This window comes from Schistocerca serialis, chromosome 11, assembly GCF_023864345.2.
Source record: "Schistocerca serialis cubense isolate TAMUIC-IGC-003099 chromosome 11, iqSchSeri2.2, whole genome shotgun sequence".
NCBI lineage: Eukaryota > Metazoa > Arthropoda > Insecta > Orthoptera > Acrididae > Schistocerca > Schistocerca serialis.
Window position 1 is genome coordinate 195,348,270 of NC_064648.1, and position 15,172 is coordinate 195,363,441.

General features: G+C 37.8%; 2 protein-coding genes across 2 annotated transcripts in view; both read left to right on the forward strand.

Annotated features, from left to right (window-relative positions):
• The first annotated feature begins 386 nt into the window (after nucleotides 1-386).
• LOC126426649 (putative sodium-dependent multivitamin transporter) overlaps nucleotides 387-15,172 on the forward strand; it is a 504,370-nt gene continuing 489,584 nt past the window's right edge. Inside the window, exons 1-2 of the mRNA XM_050088535.1 lie at nucleotides 387-668; nucleotides 9,663-9,814. Of these exons, the coding sequence (XP_049944492.1) occupies nucleotides 633-668; nucleotides 9,663-9,814 (188 nt within the window). The 5' untranslated portion in view covers nucleotides 387-632. The remainder of the gene's footprint in view (nucleotides 669-9,662; nucleotides 9,815-15,172) is intronic.
• LOC126426755 (putative sodium-dependent multivitamin transporter) overlaps nucleotides 5,410-15,172 on the forward strand; it is a 450,643-nt gene continuing 440,880 nt past the window's right edge. The window contains exon 1 of the mRNA XM_050088744.1: nucleotides 5,410-5,476. The gene's annotated coding sequence lies outside the window, so the exon portion shown is untranslated. The remainder of the gene's footprint in view (nucleotides 5,477-15,172) is intronic.

A 15,172-nucleotide genomic window follows, 5' to 3' on the forward strand; every position in this document is an offset into this window, starting at 1 on the left:
GAGTGTCATCAATTAGTTGTTAAAAACAAAAACCTACGCAAAAAGTAAAAAGACGAACAAAATTATTTATAAAAATCGGTCGCTGGCGCAGCGCTCTTCTGCGTGCGCGATCTTAAATTATACCTTTGTATTGGCGGAGGCGCGGTAGTCAAAGTACCATTACAATGCCTCCTCTACTGACACGCTCCGCAAGCGAGCGTGGCAGTATAGAAAATTTACATAGATACATATATATATATGAGAAAATAAGAAATTTACATATTACAAAAAATATTTCTGAGCACAATGCTCTTTGCATATCAGTCTTTATATACAGTCTTTTTGGTGTGTATCTTCTTTAGGAGTCGTAACATTAATGTCTTTGAATTGCAGCGTATTATCATTGCTTAGCACAGCGTTTGAATTCAGTTCACATGATTCGTGTTTACAATGGAATTAATTCGAACAATAAATGTTTCTTTAATATTGCTCCAATCTCTTTAAACGTAGTATCGGATTCTGAGTGTGTGTGTAGTGCCTGGATCAATTGCGTGTGACTTGAAGAAAATCCAAAGTTTGTGCAATGTGTCAACACGAATTTGTGATCTCCAGCAGTCGAATTTTGGTGGCGTCTACCGGGGTATAAATGGTCAATGAGGGCACAGGAAACACCTCACTGCCTACGACAGGTAATGAGCTTGTCTTTTACACCAACCTGAAGACCTGCCGGCTTCCACTACAACATACACTTCAAGACATATTGGTACTACGTAAATATTTCTTGACCAGTGTTCCATCACGTTAGTTTCTTCTTTGCATTTTCAGTTCTATTTACATGAATCATGTGCTACATGCACAAGTCCTTTACAGTTCATTAACATCTCCTTAAAATACATTTCTTGATATAGTAAGTACATAAATATACAAATATTTAAATTAATCATTACATGAGATAGTTACATTGTTGTCATATAGTACATATACAGAATTAAATAATAAATATAGTAAATTTTTACGTTACATTCAATATCATTGTGCTGACTTGTGAATTACATTACATTCAGATTGAAATATACATTTTATTTATTTTATTTGTTAGCTCATTCTTTTTCCTTTCATTCCTTTTTTTTGCGTTACACTAGCAACATTTGAAGATAATTGTGGCAACTCGCTAGAATATTCAACTTAAAATTCATCTTGCCTCCTGGAATAAAATTTACACATGTTTCAAGCTTCAAGACAGCCCTCTGTAGGAGGATAGGTTCATGGGATGGTTGCTAACTACTTCATAAATACTAGTAAAGTCATCTCCTACAGTGGCCTACACAAAATAAAATATGATAAATAAAGTACATGTTAACTTATTAGGCTATAGTGTAAAAGTTCCTGTACATAATACCGTATCTAAGTGTGGTGTCCCCACTATTGCTGTTTCTAAGAGTGGTACCCCTCTATTAGGCTACCGTTTCTAAGAGCGGTGCCCCTCTAAATATCTTAGGATCCTAAAAGTATGTACATCCGTATGGTAAGTGTATGTCAATCATGTTCTTACAATTTTTGTGTACTTCATCTCCTTCCTTTCATGAGTATCAAGCAATATAAATAAATGTTTTACTTAGTAAATAAATAAATCTTCTTGGATAATTGGTGCTACGTTCCATGCTGTATATCCATTCTGTATTTACCTTGTGGTACCTGTAAAATTCTATTCATAAATAAATATGTGTGTATGTCTCTCCATACTGTCAGATAATCATGAATTATATAATGTCAAATATTTCATCAACATGTATAAATTTTTCTAATGGAGGGATGAGAGTATGAGCCGCAACAGAGGACTGATGTTTTGTTTTCTCCTTATTCTCCTTTCTGTTTAATGGTGCATTAGTTCAGTACAGTAGATGAGCTTTAATTATGTCATTAGATGACTGCTAAATATGTTCTCTTAAATAATTCTTCCAATCTGAAGTGTCAAGCCTACATAACTCCAATAATTTCACTACAAGTTCCCATTAGTTTAGTGTTTAAGTGTTACAGATTTAAGTCTTCTGGTATATTTCCAACAGTGGCCGCTGTAAACAATTCTTTCCACATAAATCTATACTTTCACCTTTAGTTATAAGAATATATAAGACATCACATAAGTTCTTATCTCAGGCATACCAATCTTTCAATAAATAATATTCTTTCCACTACTTTCATTCTGTATTCCATGAGTACATGTGATATAGCGTTCAAATCTCTTTTCTCTCCTCTCAACATATTCTCAATTACTCATAACATTCTCACCTATCCATTATTCATTCTTCACGAAATAACATACGTATTCCTCATATATATATATATATATATATATATATATATATATATGTTTATAATAGAAGGAAACATTCCACGAAGGAAAATATACCTAAAAACAAAGATGATGTGACTTACCAAATGAAAGTGCTGGCAGGTCGACAGACACACAAACGAACACAAACATACACACAAAATTCAAGCTTTCACAACAAACTGTTGCCTTATCAGGAAAGAGGGAAAGACGAAAGGATGTGGGTTTTAAGGGAGAGGGTAAGGAGTCATTCCAGTCCCGGGAGCGGAAAGACTTACCTTAGGGGCAAAAAGGGACGGGTATACACTCGCACACACACACACACACACACACACACACACACACACACACATATACAGACACAAGCAGACATAAATAAAATATGCTGCATTATCCGTGATCATAACTTCAGGTTTTCCTATTCTTACAAAATAATCTGTTAATAGACGTCTGGTAATAGCAGTGGTAGAACTGAACGTAAAGCATATAATTTTAAATACTTTGTGGAAACATCTAACACAGCAGGGATGTATTTCATTCCTCCACGTGCTTGTGGATAGGGTCCTACAATATCTAAAGAAATTAGCTGTAATGGCCTCTTAGGTATGATTGGGTGCAATTCATTCATGCTTGTGCGATTAGAATATTTGGCTTTCTGACATATTATGCATTTCCTAATATTACACAATACTCTTCACCTTAAGTTTGGAAAATAGCAGTATTGTATAATCTTATCTGTACATTTGGTTACACCATAGTGTCCCCAAGTTCTGTGTGTAAATAAAATAAAATCGTCGACATGAGCTTCAGGTAAGCAAACACACCAATGCTGTGATTCAGGGTTTCGTCGGTGAAATAATACTTCTTTGTGTAATGTGTAATATTTTTCAAGATGTGGGTGTGTTCCTGCACGTAATTTATTCTTTATCTGGATCCACCTGGGATCATTGTCCTGCAATATGGCTAAGTTCCTGCATTTGTAGTAAGGTGCAAATGTACTGTCATACATGAGTAAAATTTTGAAATCTGATGTTTGTTCTGTCACATCTGAAAATTCTTGTAGGCCTTGTGGCAAACGAGATAGAGCATTGGCTATAATGTTGGATTCTCCTTGATGATCAGTATAAAGCTTAGTACGTTTTCCCCATAGAAAGTAGCGAAACTTTCAAAATGCCCATACTATGGCAAGTGTTTCGCGCTCGGTCACTGAATATGACTTTTCGCATTCAGTGAGCGTACGGCTAGCAAAACTTGTAGGTTTGATGACTGTTTGTTCAATTTTTACATGAATTTGGAATAAAAATGCTCTGAGCCCATAGGAACTTGCATCTGTTACTAGGCAAAAGTCTGACCTCAGGTCAGGATGACATAACAACGGTGCATTAACTAAAGCATTCTTAATCGCTTCAAAATCTGTCTGACAGAACTCTGTCCATTTCCAAATATTATTTCTTTTGAGTAAAGATAGATGTGGACTGTTAAGAAGGTGGTAGGGTACAAATTTCCTAAAGAATGAAGATAGACCAAGAAAGGCTTTGAGTTGTTTACGATTCTGTGGGGATGGAAAATTCTTTATTGCATCAATTTTTCTTGAGTCTGGATAAATTCCTTCCGTTGATATGATGTGACCAAGGAATTTGATTTCTCTCCTCCCTAATTTCGTCTTTGATATATTGATAGTGACAACTGCGTCAGAAAATTTAGTCAGAAGTTGCTTCAAAAGATTAACATGTTCTTCCCAAGTAGTGGTGGCAATGACAATGTTGTCAACATAAACTGTGATTTGCGATAACAATTGTGGTCCAAGAACAGCATCTAAGGCTTCAATAAATACTCCAGCACTCACTTGTAGACCAAAGGGTAGAACACAAAATTGGTAACTACGTCCCTCACATAGAAATGCAGTGTATTTACGACTGTTTTTATGGAGGTTCACCTGCCAAAACGATGAGCGGAGGTCGATATTGGTTAAATACTGTACATTATGAAATTTTAAAAGTTGTTCTTCCAGATTTATAGGTCGTGTGTTGATTGGGATTATAACTTTGTTAATATCTTGTGCGTCCAGCTCTAACCTTACACTACCATCCTCTTTATTAACTGCTAGGATCGGACTGCAATATGGTGAAATTGACATTACAATGATACCCCAAGCTTGCATTTTTTCAATCTCTTTCAAAACTGTGGGTTTCTTTGACCAAGGAATATTATAATATGTTCTACAGTATGTTTTGTGTGGTTTAACATCCATCTCATAAGTATAGGTTTCTCCACAAATACCTCAGCAAATTGCTGCAAAACTTCAAGTAATTAAAGTTGTTGTTCCTTTGTCAGATATTCAGATTCTGTGCATTTTTCATATAAATCATTAGGTTTAATTCCCTGAGCTACAGCTTCATTAAAAGTTAAATCACATATGTTTGTTGCTGGTGGATACACCAAATGTAACTGTTCAAACTTACTCTGTTTACTGTTTAAGTTTTTACCCTGTGTTAACTCTATTGTCAGTTGTTGTTGGTTTACGGTTAAATGACATTTCCCTTTTCCTAAATCTGTGATTGCTTGATATTCATTCAAAAAGTCAATTCCTAATATGCAATGCATAACTAATTTGTCTACTACCAGAAAACTGTAATTGAGTGGTATATTTGAAAATGTGAAGTTAATTAGCGCTTGAAATTTCACATTCTTTGATTTGTTCCCGGTGGCACTTATAATGTGACAATTCTGTACTGGCAATGTTTGTATGTTCATTATTTGTTTGAGTTCATTATATAAGGACATTGAAATGACACTTGCTGCTGCTCCTGTATCTGACATTACTTCCACTTCATCACTACCAATCATAACTCGTGTTATAGCCTGAATAATCTTCTTTGTTTTACTGGTACTATTAAAATCTACATCCTGATATAATTCTTTTTCTATTTGTTACTGTCATCATATCGGAGAAAACAAATCGTCGGTTCCGTTGCGCTCTGCTCCCTATCGACCGTAACTCAAGCGCTTAGCTCGGTCGTCGTTCGTTTTCCGGTAAATTCGGTTGTTGCTGCGGGTTAGGTTCATTGCCCAACTCAATAATATTTACATTTCTGTCGCGCGTCACCCAAGTATCAGCTGTTTGGTTGTTGAAATTAACTCGCGTCGCATTGGGAGTTCCGTTAGGTAGGAATTGAGGGTTGCTGTATTGCATGTGTCGTGCCGGTGGTCCATTGTGATTTCCCCATACATTATTTCGTCTTTGACTGTAACTGGAATTGTCATTACTGTTATTCCTGCAATACATGTTTGGATGTCGTTTCTCTGAAAATATCCTGGATGGTACCTGTTATCCTCTCTTCTTTGATCTCTATGATTTCGGTTCCTTCCTCTGTTGTTGTTATTTTGAATATAACTGTTATTGTTCTGATTGTAATTACTGTTCGGATAACCATTATAGTAATAATTACTGTTTCCTTGCCACTGCTGCGAGTTGTTTCTCCTAATATTGAATGGATTTGTCCCAGTGTAGTGCGAATTGTTTCTTTGGGTGTTTTGTTGTGGTGTCTGAGGCAGATTTCAATAGCCTCTGTCATTTCTGTTGTGCGTACGCGAATTGCTTGGATGGATCGGATACTATTGATTGAAATTCCTGATCTCATCTCTGTAAACATCATCTATCTCATCAACATAACTGAAAAAATTCTTTATGTTGTCCTCGGACACTCCTATTAATTTATCACGGTAAGGAAATGGTAAGTGGCTTTTAAGTGTTCTAATTACGTCTGGTAAATCTGCTGGTTTTGTCCAATATAATGTTTTGTCTAGGTAGCGTTCAAAGTATTGACGTAAAGTCTCTTTCTTCCGGTTGTAAATTTCTGGATTGTATACTTCTCGTTTTAAACTTTGCTGTTCTGTGATCGACCAGAATTCCTCAAGAAATGCTTGTTCAAACTGTTCAAATGTTAAACATCGTCTTTTCATTGCTGCTCCCCACTTAGCTGCTCTTCCACGTAACAAATTTGTAACATATCGAATTTTATCGGCTTCTAACCAATGTCTCAGGAAAATACCATCAAAAGAGTGGATGAAAACAGTCGGATGCACTTTGTCTTTCTCATCACATGAAAATGTCTGAAAGTATCCATGTCGTACTAATGTTTCATCAGCTACTCCCGATGGTATTATGGGTGCTGCATTTTGTGTCAAACTGTGCATAGTATGTGGTGATGTCTGATAGCAATTTTGATCTTGTGGTAGCATTGAAAATGGTTCATTGGGATTTGTATCACTCATTGGTAATTCTATTTTCGGCTGTATGCTGGGTCTAGCATTATTCGGATTCTCATTTGTGTTTTGGTTGCCTGTTATGCGTTTTGGTATCACTGACAATCTCGGTATTACATTTTCTTTAAGTTTACGTACCTCTTTCTGAATATTATCTGTTTCTCCCTTTACTTGTTCCTTTGTCTTATCTAAAATGATCTGTGTCATTGTCTCAAACTTCTCATCTAAATAATCATCACATAATTTGCATTCATGTACAAGTTTCTCTGCTAGAGTTGTGTCATTCTTTAAAGATGCTACATCTGCTCTGTCTTCAAGTTTTTCTAACTTTTCCTGTAAGGATTTCTGCTCCAATGTTACATCATTTAATCTGTCTGAAAGGTCTGTTATCGTCAGGTCTAAGTGTTCTTGGTTTGTTTTTACGGAATTGTGTGACTGTCGTAATTCGTCAACTTGGGTACTGGTTTTCTGTTGTTCAAAAACTACTGTTAACAATTTCTCATTACATCGTTGTAAGTCAGTTTTTGTCTCGTCACTGAATTCCACAAATACCTTTTCTTGTCTCGTAACCTTGTCTGGTAAGTCAGTAAATTTCCTTTCAAGACTACTGGTGGTTTCTGTCAAGTCGACAATTTGTCTAGATTGTTTTTCAAAATTTTGTTTTATGTCCCGTGTCAGTTCATCGAATTTAGTGTCAAATTTCCCAATGTCACGTTTTAAATTGTCATTTTTCTCGTCTAAAGTGTCAAATCTTTTGTCAAATTTTCTGTTTTGGTCACCAAGCCTCGGTCTCACTCTGCAATTTCTGTCCCCCACACTTCCTGTCCGTTACCAAACTGATGATTCTTTGATGCCTCCAGATGTGTACCACTCATCTGATCTCCTTTTTTTGTTTAGGTGTGCCACAATTATTTTCTCTCCAATTTGATTTGGTACCTCTTCCGTAATTATCCGAACTACCCACATATCTCTTGGCATTCTTCTGTAGCACCCATTTTGAAAACGTTCTATTTTCTTTTTGTCTGTAGTGTTTATTGTTTTTGTCTTACTTTCATATAATGATACATTCCAAACAGATTCTTCCAGAAAAGACTTACTTAAATATGTGTTAGAAATTAAGGTATTTCTCTTTTTCAGAAAAGTTTCCCTTTCCCTCCTTCATCCTCTCTGCCCTCATTGTCACAATCAGTGGCTCCTTTTCATTTTGGTGTCCAGGTGAGCTACCCCTCCTTCTAACATTCCCCAATCTATCCATCTCTGTTCCCTGAGAAAGAAACTAATAGTGCCACAGTGCCAACTGCAATGATTAGCCCTTTTGCTTTAGATCTGTCTATAAAATAATTGTCAATTAGGATGGGCAGTACTCTGATAGATCCTTAAGTGTGAATAAATGAAAGATAAAACGTATTATAAAAGGAGGGAACCTGATAGCACTCAGTTAAAAAATGGGTGATAGCTTCTGTAGGCTTTCGTATCACCTGTCTCAAGATAATACTAAGAATGATTATAAAATGAAATCTCGAAACCAGTTGTAGCAAAAGTTCTGAAAAACCAGGACTTGGGAGGGTCCTGAGAATATGCAATACATGTGTGAAGGGAAGAAAGTAAGGAAGGAAAAATTAGTATTTAATCCAGTCGACATTGAGATCAATAGAGACGGAGCAGAAGCTCAGGATGTTCAAGGATTTGGAAAAAAAATTGGCCATGCCCTTCCAAAGGCATCATCCTGGAGTTTGGCTGGATTGATTTTGAGAAATCATGGAAAACCTAAACGTGGATGACCAGACACAGATTTGAACTATGGCCCTCCCAGGTAGGAGTCCAGCATGCTAACCAGTGCACCAGCTCGCTTGGTATCTGTAAAGGAATTGACACATGAGACACCAGTTTTAGCAATGCAAGACTGCTGTTCCAGTGTTAAGGTCAATGTACTGACCTGATGGCAGCCACCCATGAAACTGAGACAGACATTGCGAGAATTATAACAGCTCAGTATAGGTCATATAACAGTTTTAGCTTACTGAACTTGTGCATAAACATCTGCAGCTTCTGCTGCTTGATAGTTGGATGTGGTACACTGTTATTAAATGATATCCCAACACTGTGGAATAATGTGTTCGTTTCTCTTCACATTTATTAACACACAGTTCAATTGATGGTCAGCTTTGTGAACTATAGAATGTCCATATCTTTGCCGACATCATTAAGTGGCAGCAATCAGTAAAAAGTCCACCAACACAAATGACACTGTTTTGCACTGTTCCATTGTTGTTTCACAGTTGTGAGGCTATACCAATTCCTTCGTTTTTGTTTCAGCTAGATTGGTGATTGACATATGTCCAAGTGATTAGCAGTAAAATAAAATAAACAGTGAGTTAGGTAACAAAAAAAATTCATGGGCCATGCACGAAAGTGACACAGATGGTGAGCTAGCAGCAAAACCCCCTAATGAAGCTGTCCCCTATGAGTTAATTAGTAATCAAATAATTGGTTGGTTGGGGTCCGATGCAGCTGTATACCGTGGGTCATTACCAAGAAGTAACACCTATCCGTGGCAACGAAGCGACGTAATGAAAGTTTATTTCATTATTGTTTAGTTAAGCAATGCTTTAGCAAGGGTATGTAAGTTTATTTTATGGTTATGTAATCAAACTAAGATTGAACAACGAATTTGCTCACACGTCTTAACCTCGGTATCATAAAGACCACTGCTGTTTACAAGTGTACAAAGTATACCGTGTGCCGGCTTGTGTTACGAAAAACGGTGAACCCACTGGATGGTTAAGTTCGTTTCCTGTTGCTTCACTTTTAAGGGTAGTAATCGGTGACATTTTTCCTCGTTACTTTTCTTAACAATCAACACGAATTTCCCAAATACTTTGGTATCAGAAATGGCAGTATTAGTCTTGCCCAGATTGCATAAATATTGACAGATGCCCACGAGGCTTTCTCATCCTTCAGTTCTTTCTCCTCACCGTCAACTGAAAGAGTGACGTGAACTTTTCTCAGATCCCTGCAGACTCTTTTGACTATTTTTCAGCCCCTCTTCCCACTGAACGCCTACTGCTACGTGACGGTGTTGCAGAGAGCCATAATAGGCCTGGCCACGGGGCTCGCCTTCTCCATGTGGGTCGGCTTCGGCGTCCCCCGGCCAGACGCAGTAAGGCTGCCCACCAGGAGGGACGGCTGCGACTTCAACATTACGGCCACACCGCCGCCACCCACCCAGGACTCCAGGTCGGCCGCAGCATCTCCTCTCACATTTCCGCAGCGTCATAAATTAACACTGTACTTTTTGGGTGCTTAGCTGAGTTGTCCGTTCCATTATTCCACACGATACTTCAACGACTGACCCAGTCATCTTCTTCAGTTGACGTGAGATGTATTATTAAGTGTACCTGCTGCCTGGACTCTCAAAAAATTCAATTTTTTTCCTTTTTTTCACACATTATATCACCTTTGCTATCACTTGCATGACAGTAAAATATTTAGTTTATAAGCTTGAAGGCACACATTCTTTTGATCCCTTTGGGGGAAGGTTTGGGTCATAAGTTGTTAGTTCCACACCTCACGGGTTCCATGCTACAGAGGAAAAACTTTGCTTATTGATATGTAATTTTTAATGTCACGTAGAACCTGTTTTGGGGTCTAGATTCTTCTTCATAAATGTCATTTCTTAGTAACAGTATTGTGAAAAGGATAGTTGCTACTTACCATATAGCAGAGATACTGAGTTGCAGACAGGCACCAGAAAATGAGTTTTTGGCCAACAAGCCCTCATTGGTTGCGCGCGCCCACACACACACACACACACACACACACACGTACGCAAATGGGGCTCATGCATACATGACAGCAGTCCCTGTCTTATGAGGCCACAAACCAAGTCAGGTCTCAGTAGCCAGAGACTGCAATTATCTTTTTCATAATGTTATTACATTCCACCCTAGATTTTCCTCTTTTTTTTTTTTAAGAAAGTCATACGAGGGCTATTCGGAAAGTAAGGTCCAATCAGTTGCAGAAAAGGAAACCACGGTGGAAGCCTGATGAAGTTTTGCACAGATGTGTAGGACAGTGTCTCTAGTACACCTGTCGATCGCGTCACATCCCTCTTTACAGTTCTGAGTGCACAGTGAGCAAGTAAAGATGCCCCAATTTGGAAGGGAGGGGGGGTGCACAGAGATTCCCAAAGATTCCACCTAATGACTTACTTTGTACTAATTGGTCTATTTTGTTGAGTAATGGATGGAAATTCCCATATTATAGTTCCTTACATGGGTGCTGAAAGACATGTTTCCATGTTCTCATAGAATATGACTTTGTTTTTGACTTGGAGATATCTTTTTGTAAAGAATGATGTTAAAATTTGTATCACACCACTATTTATAGCCGAGTTTGACTCCTAGCTCCTGCTGCACTGCTTCACATGTTTGTTTTACAGAGATGACACGATTTTGCCTGAAATACACATTCTCTTGGTGTTCCAGATATTTTGCTAGCCGGTATGTAGTGGGTGTTCTAAAGCCACCGTGTCCTGCTGTATGATTAAAATATGTTTGAATAACTGTTGCAATAAAAAGTCACACGTCTGTCTGTGGACACGATATGTAGAGTTGACTAAAAGAAATTGCAGGGCTCAGGTGCTAGAAATATTTCATTAACATAGCAAACAATAAATAGTTAAGAATAACACTCATCTTAAGTACATTGTTGTACTTGTTGTTCTTGCTTGCTGTCTGGAAAAAAAAGTGGGGTATGATTTTACCAAAAGGGTGTTTGGATCTTGAAAACGTTTCAGAACAATATATCCTTCTCCTTCTTGGTCTCAGGATACTAGCACAATTCATTCATCCAGTAAAATAGTCAACAATGCATTTCTGTCATGTTCTCAGAATTATCTAATCAGGTGTAAAAAAAAAAAAAAAAAAAAAATCAGTTTTTCAGATTTGTTCACCCGTGAACAATGTGTTTCACATGGGTGCAGTGGAGAGAAGTTGCAGTTTCACATGTCTGATCATCGACACAGTTACAAAACGGGTTCCTTTCTCCACAGCTCACTGCCAACTACCTCCAGCTAGAGAAACATAAACCAAAGATACAAGATGGATTGTAGAGTATCACTCATATCGGTATTTGTTCACAAATGGAATGTGTATAATACTTTAATCAAATAGTAATTGAAGTTTTTTTAAGCTTGAATAATCAATTAGTGTTAGATGCAATAAATTTAAAATGGGGTTTTAACAGTTTTAAATATTGTTAAGACCAAAATTCTCTGCTGATAATTGATAAGTGGGAACATAATTTTTCACATATGGTCATCAATATTTCATCCTGGAAACTCAAAATACAAAGGCATAGGCGTTCAGAAATAAAGGAAAATAATTGAATGTGATGTAGGAAAAAACATGGGTCCCAAAACATCAAAATAAATCAATACATTCAAACTAAGGAAATACACTTTGCTAGTGTTACAAAATATTATAATAACAAAAAGTATATTACGTTATACATTAGTTGCAGCTGTATCACTATCCACTGCACTCCAGAACTACACAGGTGTAGGCTGATTGTACTGTGCCGTTATTACCAATGTCTCCTGAAATCAGTAGGCCTGTATGGAAAATGGCATCCACAGTATTTCAGTCACGTCAACAAAGATAAGCAATGTGGCTAGCAATGTTAGAGATGATTTGCTTCTCAGGAGGTCAAGTGTATGTAGCATATCTTACATGGGGCAGACTAGTAGAACAGTTGAGGACAGTTCACTGACACACCCAACTAAAACAGCTCAGCAAATCAGCTGTCACTGAGCACTGCGTCTGATATAATCTTGAGATGAAATGCTGTAAGGCCAGTGTCCTCGTGTAAACACAAAGTTTCTGGGATGCTGTAATTAAGGATTCTAGTAATACAAAGAAGTCCATAAAGTGTAGTAAACTGGGATGGAGATATCAGTTTAAATAAGGCTGGGCACCTTGCTCACAAGGGGTGGTAAACACTGAAGGCATTTGCATTTCACGGAATATCAGTGCGGTCTCTGAAAAACAAAAGAGGATCACAGTGTGTAACTGGCACTAGGAATCAGTCTCAGCTACGAATAACTGTGCGACGTAGACAGTGTTTCGGTCCAGTTGTAGGCCAGGCAGCAAGTATGCATAGTGACCCAGCTAGCAGCTCCCAAAGGTGACGACTGTGTCCGTTGTTGAAATATCATACAGGAACGTGCATTTCACAACTCAGCTGATCACCTGGAAGCACAGTGTCAAGAGCTTCACTGTCCACGGTGGTGTCGGCCTGCAGTAGTAGTGGGGCAGTGAGGAGGTTGTGGACAGTGGGTGCCAAAAGTCACCAGAGCAGGCATGGAGCAGCTACTGCCACATCTCGTACACTTTCTACCTTCCATAGCATATAGGACTTATATTCATAAATCTTTTTAATAAAATATCGAGTAACAATTCAGCGATAACTTCAGCCTGGGATAATGTTAGCCACAGATAATGCAGTATCAACACCACAACCTGCCTTCCTATGTTCTCACCTGGAACTAAAAGAGAAAATTAGTGAAGATCAGCTTTGCACTACCTGTCTTAGTTAAGGCTGTAGATCACGAGTGTGTAAAAAGAGCACCGATGCTATTACACTGAACGATATAAGGATTGGTTCCAGTGTTTATCACAACATGTTCCCATTGCACACCTGGATATGCACAAAATGTGAATATATATTTCGTTATTTATTATTATTAATTTTTATTGCTGTTGTTGTGGCCTTCAGTCCAGAGACTGGTTTGATGCAGCTCTCCATGCTACTCTAGCCTGTGCAAGACTCTCTATCTCTGAGTAACTACTGCAACGTACATCCTACTGAATCTGCTTACTCTGTTCATGTCTTGGTCTCCCTGTATGATTTTTACAGCCCCCTTCCCTCCCACCCCCACTTCCCTCCAGTACAGAATTGGTGATCACCTGGTATCTCAGAATGTCTCCTATCAACCGATTCCTTCTTCTAGTCAGGCTGTGCCCCTCAACTGTATTTAGTACCTCCTCATTAGTTACACAACCTAGGCATTAAATTTACAACATTCTTTTATAGCACCCCATTTCAGAGGCTTCTAGTCTCTTCATGTGTGAACTCTTATCTTCCGAACATACACTGATAAAAATAGCTTCAGAAATGACTTCCTAAAGCTTAAATTGATACTCAATTTTTACATAATTTATCTTCTTCAGAAACGCTTTACTTGCCATTGCCAGTCTAAATTTTATGTCCTCTCTACTCCAGTCATCCTAAGTTATTTTGCTGCCCAAATAACAAAACTCGTCTACTGTTTCAAGTGTGTCATTTCCTAATTTAATTCCCATAGCATAACTTGGTTTAATTAAACTATATCCAATTATCCTTGTTTTGCTTTAGTTGATGTTTATCTTATATCCTCCTCTCAAGACACTGTCCATAATTTTCAACTGCACTTCCAAGGCCTTCGCTGCCTCTGAGGGAATTACACTGTCATTGACAGACCTCAGAAGTTTTATTTCTTCTCCATTCCTACTCCAAATATTTCTTAGGTTTCCTTTTCTTCTTGCTCAATGTACTGATTGAATAACATTAGTGATAGGCCTACAACCCTGCCTCACTCACTCAATGACTTCTTTCCTCTGTTCCCTCAACTGTTATAACTTCCACATGGTGTAAATAGCCTCTTGCTCCCTGTATTTTACCCCTACTACCTTCAGGATTTAAGGAGAGCATTCCAGGCACGGCTGTCAAAAGCTTTCCTAAGTCCACAAATACTGTAAATGTAGGGTTGCCTTTCCTTAATGTATCTTCTAAGATAAGTTGTAGGATCACTATTGCCTCATATTTTGCTGCATTTCTCCAGAATCTATACAAACTTTCCACCAGGTCAGCTTCTACCAGTTCTTCCATTCTTCTGTAAAGAATTTGTTTTAGTATTTTACAACCATGACTTACTAAACTGATAGTCTGGTAATATTCACACACGTCAGCAACTGCTTTCATTCTAATCAATACTAACTTCTTGATTATTCTTAACATTTCTGCATATATGAGTACTTCAATACATTTTTACTGTTCCTAATAATTTATTGAAAAGCTATTGAAACACTGTGCACCTTCCACTTACAAGCAACTATTAATGAAATTCAATGTCTCATAAAACGAGATTAACATAAAATCAGCAAAGAATATACAGAAAACAATCAAATATGGCTCATAATAGTGGAATGAAGCATCACCTGAGAATAAAAGGCTGGAAGTTTGAAAAAATGCACACTGTATGGGGTATTTTAATAAACGGAAAGAGTAGCGTTCAATTAAAATTCCGTATTGACAGTAGAAATGTTGTAACACGTGAGGCTATACTGACCCTATGACTTGTCTTAGAGAATAGATTAAGGAAAGGCAAGCCTGTGTTTGACGAAGTTGATTGGAATACTCTCTTTCAAATTCTGAAGGTGGCAGCAGTAAAATACAGGGAGAGAAAGACTATTTACAATTTGTACAGAAACCAGATGGCAGTTATAAGACTCAAGGGGCATGAAAGGGAAGCAGTGGCTGGGAAGGGACTGTGAC